Source organism: Plectrocnemia conspersa, unplaced genomic scaffold, assembly GCF_051122295.1.
Source record: "Plectrocnemia conspersa isolate PC_06_02 unplaced genomic scaffold, ASM5112229v1 ptg000013l, whole genome shotgun sequence".
Taxonomy (NCBI): Eukaryota; Metazoa; Arthropoda; class Insecta; order Trichoptera; family Polycentropodidae; genus Plectrocnemia; species Plectrocnemia conspersa.
In genome coordinates this window covers 6,955,136-6,961,759 of record NW_028277177.1, presented here as the reverse complement: position 1 = coordinate 6,961,759, position 6,624 = coordinate 6,955,136, and the positions used below count along the sequence as shown (strand labels likewise).

Here is a 6,624-nt window from a genome sequence, read left to right as displayed (position 1 = left end):
CGGGTATATTATGTATTATGTGTACGATTGTCTCCCGACGAGTTATCTCAACATAATGAGGCATTAAGCGAGATCTGTTTAATATTAATTACGTTTAGAGCGGCGGCTGAATTGAGCCGGGTGACGTGTCCTCATTAAAAACATAATTAATTTTTAGTTATTACACAAATTGCACTCGACTGCTTCTAGTCTCTATCTTTTCAGTCGCGCTCCAACAGCCGAGCCGAGCGCCACGTTTGCGCGTGCTCCGCCCGAATCGCCTATAGCAGCCGACAACCAGGGCTTACCCAGCCCAAACTCGCCAGAGAGACAGCTGAGCCAGACCCGAACCGACGAGAACAAACTGAAGCCGATTGGAAAAGGATAAGTCGGCCAGAACGCGGAAGTATCTTTCTCCGGCCCCGCGTCGCGGCCGGAGATCGCGCGCGCAAGATTCCTGATCACCGGGCTCAAACACGCACAGTTTGAAGCCCAAGCTAACAATTTACATCGGTTTCGATCCGACCCGACCGCGATTAGTGACACCAAACCCGCTTACGCGACGCGCCGCGTCACCATCGTTAACCCCCACCAGCCGGGCGACCGATCGCGAACCACCGCGCCGTCTCCGGCACTTCCGGCCCTCGGGCCCAGACAAACTCGGGAGCCCACGTGCTCCCAACCTGCGGCCCTCCAACTAAAGATTGATTTAAATAATTAATTTAACTTAATATTTTTTTTTTTTTTTTTTTTGCTATTCTTTGCTTTAACGAATAGCCGAGAACATGAACAAACCTACGGCTCCCCCTAAAAAGGGAGCCGCAAAACAGTCGGCCAAAAAACCGACAAAGATCCCAACTAAAACAGTTGAGATCACAAAACGCCGCCCCAGCCATAGCAGCAGCTTACCCCTAGACTCCACTCAGGAGCATATGGACACCACCTCCGATGTGGTCTCCCGAAAAAGGTCTCAAGCCTCACTTTCTCCCCCGGCACCAAAAAAAAGAGTCAGAGAAGAATTTCCGGCTCTTCCAGCCAAGCGAGACCCACCCCCCACTAGCAGCACAAAAAGCGACGCTACGGCGTCTGACCCAATTTCCCGTCTAAAAGACGGCTTCAACAACATTTTGGAGCTCATCAGCTCCGCAGACCATCTGACGGTCTCGGCTAGACGGGCTCTCACAGCCGCTACAGAGATGACTCAGTCTCTAGTCGCGGAGGAGTTCACTCCCCGAAACGCCACTCCCACCCTAAAAGGAGCTGAAGCGTCACTTGCGGCGATACAAGTAGAGCTCGCCCTCAACAGTGAGGCAATTCGGCGCCTCGAGCGCAGAATCTCGCCTCCACAGCCCACTATGGCTAGCATAGTGAGAGAGCTCAGGGGCTCCCCCCCTCAAGCTCCGCAGCCCTCACCGATGACGTCAACATCGGTCGTCCGCATCACCCCAATCGGGGATAAAATTAAGACCTCCAAAGAGACCCTAGCAGCCTTTACTAAGGCAGTCGATCCTTCAGCCGCTAAGCTGCAGGTTAAGCGCATTCTGCCGGCTGCGGGTAACGCAACCGGAATCTTAGTATCCAGCCGCGCCGAAGCGGAAAAAATTATCGGGTACAATTCGGCTCTCGAAAAAGCCGGATTACGAGCTTCGATTCAGGGTCTCAAAGACCCGCGCGTAATTGTTCACGACGTGCCCAACGACCCTGGGGACAACAACGGAGTGGAATTTTTAACATCGATGTTCGTTCAGAACATCGAGGGGGTCGTCCCAACTATCACCAAAGCTGATTTTCTCAAATCAGCCAAAGTGATAGTCAAACTACGGGCGAAGAGAAGGGATCTCACCCATGTGGTGGTATCCTTACCCGCCTCATGCCGCTCCCCGCTGGTTGACAGCGGAATTGTATATATAGGGCTTCAAGCCCACCGCATCCGAGACCACTTCCGAGTCCTGAGATGCTACAAATGCCACCTCTACGGTCACTCGGCCAAATACTGCAGGGCCCCCAAGGCTTCATGCAACTGGTGTGGCAGCGGAACGCATGAAAGTGCGTCATGTCCTAACAGGGACAAACCCGCAAACTGCGCCACCTGCTGTCGTCTTAAACGGCAGCACGAGTCCTCTCCCCATAGAGCGGGAGATCAGAGCTGCCCGGCTTACAAGGCTGCATTGGCGAGGGAAATGGCCAACACTAATGGCTAATCCTCAGCAGACGACACCTAAGCTGCTCTTTGCGCAGCAAAATCTCCGCAGATCGCGTGATGCTACAGCGGAATTCGGTTATAAAGCCGCCTCAATGGGCGTAGACGTAGGACTTCTTCAGGAGCCCTATGTAGCGTTTGGCAGAACGGCGGGCATCGGCTCCGGGGCGAGGATCTTTGAGATCCAACCCGCGGGCGCCTCGATCGCTGTCTTTAACCCGAATCTCAGAGTCACTCTCCTGAGACACCTCTCAGACCAGTGGCGCACAACGGTGCATATCTCGGCCCCGGGCCTAGACGTGCACCTCATTTCAGCGTACTTTAAGTATGCGGACCCCGTTGAACAGCACTTGAGTGGGCTTTCGTCGGCAGTGGAAAGCCTCCGCGGGCGGAACCTGGTCGTGGGTGCGGACTTAAACGCCCTATCCCCCCTATGGGGAGAAAAATCTGAGACTAGGCTTAACCGCAATCCGGCTAGGAACCATCAGGTCGTCGACTTCATCTTGGGCTCGAGCCTAGATGTTGCGTTCGATGAAACGGGACCCTCAGTCCCAACCTTTGCCTCCCCGAATGGAGAATCGTCGCCGGATGCGACCCTGCACTCTCTCGTAGATCCGCTAACAATTAAAAATTGGAGAGTTCATTCCGAAATGTGTCTCTCCGACCACAGATTAATTAGTTTTAATTTACAGCCAACCTATCGGGATCGGGCCCTAGAGGATCGCGCTACTCCGGCGTCGCTGCTACCTCGACGCTTCAAATTTGGAAAAGCCGACTGGAAGAGCTTTGAAGTAGACCTTCAGAAGGAACTTGACAAAGCAGCTAGAAATCTGGGTCCAGATGTGGAAGCTAAAGCCGAAGCACTACAGATCGCGATACTGGCGGCTGCCGAAGCGAACATACCCAGAAGCAGACCTAGACCTCAGAACAAAAAGCAGCCCGACTGGTGGTCCCCAGAGATCGCAGTCGCCAAATCGGCGGCTAAGAAAGCTTACCGCATCTACGCTGCCGAAGCGAAGGCGCGTGGATCTGGACGCATTGACTCAGACACCCCAAAGGACGACCCATTCAGAGCGACCAAGAAGGCGCTAAGAAAAGCGACAAATAATTATAAGTACCTTATCAGAAACTCAAAGAGGAACCACTGGAGGGAATTCGTCACAAACGAAAGCTCAAACAATGTATGGGGTCGCCACTACCGCATAGTCAAAATGTCAGACAGATCCGCCACTTCCATGTCAGGAATCGTCGACAAGAACGGCATCTGCGCTATAGATTCAAAAGTAGCGGCCGAGAACATACTCGAAGCTCTACTACCGATGGATCCGCCTTCCGAGGACACTCCTCGACAAGCGGAAATAAGAGCAAACTCAGCGGCGCCGGAGCCCGCACGTTCGACCTCACAACCTTTCTCGCGTACCGAGATTGAGCAGGCCCTCGGCAGATTACGCGCCAGGTCTAGCCCCGGGCTGGATTGCATAACGAGCGACCTCATCCGAAAGGCGTGGCCGACCGCGGCCCCGATTTTCGAGATCGTCTTCAACGATCTTATTTCAAAAGGCATCTTTCCGGGCTGCTGGAAGCCCGGTAAGATGATAATACTGGCGAAGCCGGGGAGTAAGAACAAGAACGAGCCTAAGGCGTACAGACCGATCACCCTTCTCCCGGCGATAGGCAAGCTGTTCGAAAAACTGCTGGTGGAGAGACTTGAGAGCCACTTCAGAATGAATAAACCACTGTCAAGCAGACAGTTCGGCTTTCGCCCAGGAAAAAGCACAGACGACGCGTTACAATACGCCAAAACGACAGTCGACACCCTTCCCGGCAAGCATGTGGTAGGAGTACTTCTGGATATATCGGGAGCTTTTGATCACGCCTGGTGGCCCGGAATAATCGACAAGCTGAGGAAGCGAGGAGTCCCTTCCGACCTCACCAAAACTATCTCGTCTTACTTTAAGGATAGACGAGTGGTGATCGACGCAGGCGGAAGCCTAGTCTGGAAGACCCTAGAGAGAGGATGCCCGCAGGGCTCGGTCCTCGGACCGATGCTGTGGAATGTCCAGTTCGACGACGTCCTGGAGACCCCTCTGCCCCACCACTGCGACCTCATTGCGTACGCCGACGATCTGTTGCTCATAGTGAGCGCCGATAGCCGAACCGGCCTAGAAATTAAGACCGAGACAGCACTGTCTACCCTGCTTGCCTGGGGCAAGGAGAATAAACTCTCTTTTGCCCCCCACAAGACACAAGCTGTGCTGCTGAGAGGATCCTTGGACCCAAAGAGACCCCCCCAAATATGCATGAACGGACACAAAATTAAATTCGAACTAAAAGCCCGCTATCTGGGGATGATAATATCCAGGAACTTTGACCCATGCGTTCACCTGAGAATGGCAGGAATGAAAAGTAGAAATGCAATGTGCAGGCTGCATCGCCTAGGCGGAAAACACTGGGGCCTTAACTTCAGGGCGAAGGTGATAATGTACAAAGCCATTTTCGTCTCGATAATCACGTACGCGGCAAGTGCGTGGGCCGAAAGATCTTCCCGCGGACTACCGAACACCATCCTGCTGAGAACTCAGACGTCGCCGCTGAGGCTCCTCACGTCGTCCTACAATACAGCTCCGATTTCGGCAATGTGCGTGATGGCCGGCGTCGAACCCATCGATTTAACTGCCCAGATGAGAGCCGCGGTCCACCACCTCGGAAGAGGCCGCTCGGCCTCAATAGCGGGCAAGAGGCTCTTCCCTCCAGTGGGAGAGCCTAGCCCAAGTGCCGCTCTGATGACCATCAGGCGCGTCACTCGCGCTGCGGTGCTAGAAGAGTGGCAAAAACGCTGGAACGAGTCCGCAACGGGACTACTGACCAAAAAGTTCCTCCCCCTGATCTCAGGGAGACTCGAGCTCAGGTGGTTCCGTTGTGGATTCCACACCTCACAGTTCATGACCGGCCACGGAGCTTTCCGGGCCTATCATGAACGTTTTTGTTTAAGAGACCGCTCCGACTGCCCCTGCGGCCACGAACTACAGACGTCCGAGCACATACTATGGGACTGCCCAATGATGGACGAGGAGAGAGCAGTCCTACACTCCAACCTCGAAATCGAGGGCGATGGCCCTCCACAACACAGACATCTCGTGGCCACGAAGGGAAATCTTCTGGCGTTCGAGAGATACTGCGCCGCATATGGCGCCCGCACAGACGTCCGTCCTCAATAGGACCACCTATTAGCCCCTTAAGGGCCACCCGCGAGCTCTCTTCTCTCATCGGAGTGAGCTAGGCAGCAGGAAAAAAAAAATAAGAAAGAGGAAATAAATAAAACAAGCACAAAGGATGAGTTGATGAAATAAATATTTTTCTTTCCAGGATGCGTAAAATCATTTCTCTCCCGTAGAGACCCCAGGTACGCGGAGCGCGACTGCCCGCATACCTTCCCTCCCCCCACATCCCCTATCCAACCTCCGTCTCCAAAAAAGATAGTGATGCCGGAGACCATCAGTAGATAAATCGCGACGGTCTACCCGTCCAGGTCGTTCACGTGACGACCTAGGAAGGAGGCCTGGTCTAGCGCCTGTATGCGCAGTATGCAGGCGCGAAAGCCAGGCTAGGTACATCCGGTCGCTCATGGGCCGAAACTCCTGAGCCTGATGCGACCGTGGAAGGAGGGCGTGGGCCCATGGACCTTCCAGTCTCTATCTTTCTATGTCGGGTTTGTTTTAAGCCATAATTATTAATAGTAGCTCAAGGTATGAAGCTCATCACGAAAATATAGAGGTGCATCTCGCGAGATGATGGCACGGGAGCATGAACCTCGTTAAGTATTCAGCACGGACCGTGTGTTGGGCCAACAGCCGGAGATGTTCGAAATGCACTCAATTCTCAGAAATAATTCACGGCGGTTGAGCATACCCTCAGACGTCACGTCAGAGGTTTTGAAATTTTCAAATATTTCGGGCAATTTCTAGGCGAGTGGGCGACGTTTCACTGAATTTTATGCACCTCTGGATAATAAAATATTGTAGTAACAAATGGTACGAATATTTCATTATGACTAAAATAGTGTCTTAAAATAAATAGTATTTGCTTAGAAAATACTACAATGTTTAATTTAATGCTTAAAAAAATTTTGAAACGTTAAACAATCTTATATAAAAATAAATTGTATAATTCTTTATGTCATTGTCAGAGATTTTTTTATTTGCACGTTACAATAAACATGCTTGTTTGTATTTATTTTATTTGTAACGTCTCGTTATAAGTATGTAACAAGAAAAGTTTATACAGTTTATATTAAAGCTCGATACTATAATTTTTCGTTACTTTGTTTGGCTCGTATTTTTATGATAACATACATTACTAATACGCGTCAGATAATTATAACACAATTGGCAATTAATTTGTGATTTTTTACCATTTTAAAGTGTAATTTGAGCATATTTTCTTAA

At 51.5% G+C, this 6,624-nt stretch overlaps 1 protein-coding gene across 1 annotated transcript; it reads left to right on the top strand.

Annotated features, from left to right (window-relative positions):
- The first annotated feature begins 718 nt into the window (after positions 1 to 718).
- LOC148227149 (uncharacterized) lies at positions 719 to 5,860 on the top strand. The gene has a single exon (XM_088201603.1). The coding sequence runs from the start codon at positions 765 to 767 to the stop codon at positions 2,178 to 2,180; it is 1,416 nt and encodes a 471-aa protein (XP_088057729.1). The 5' UTR covers positions 719 to 764; the 3' UTR covers positions 2,181 to 5,860.
- Positions 5,861 to 6,624: the final 764 nt, after the last annotated feature.

Excerpts from the sequence above, each read along its gene's own strand:
- LOC148227149 (XM_088201603.1), top strand. The coding sequence starts at position 765 with ATGAACAAACCTACGGCTCCCCCTAAAAAGGGAGCCGCAAAACAGTCG.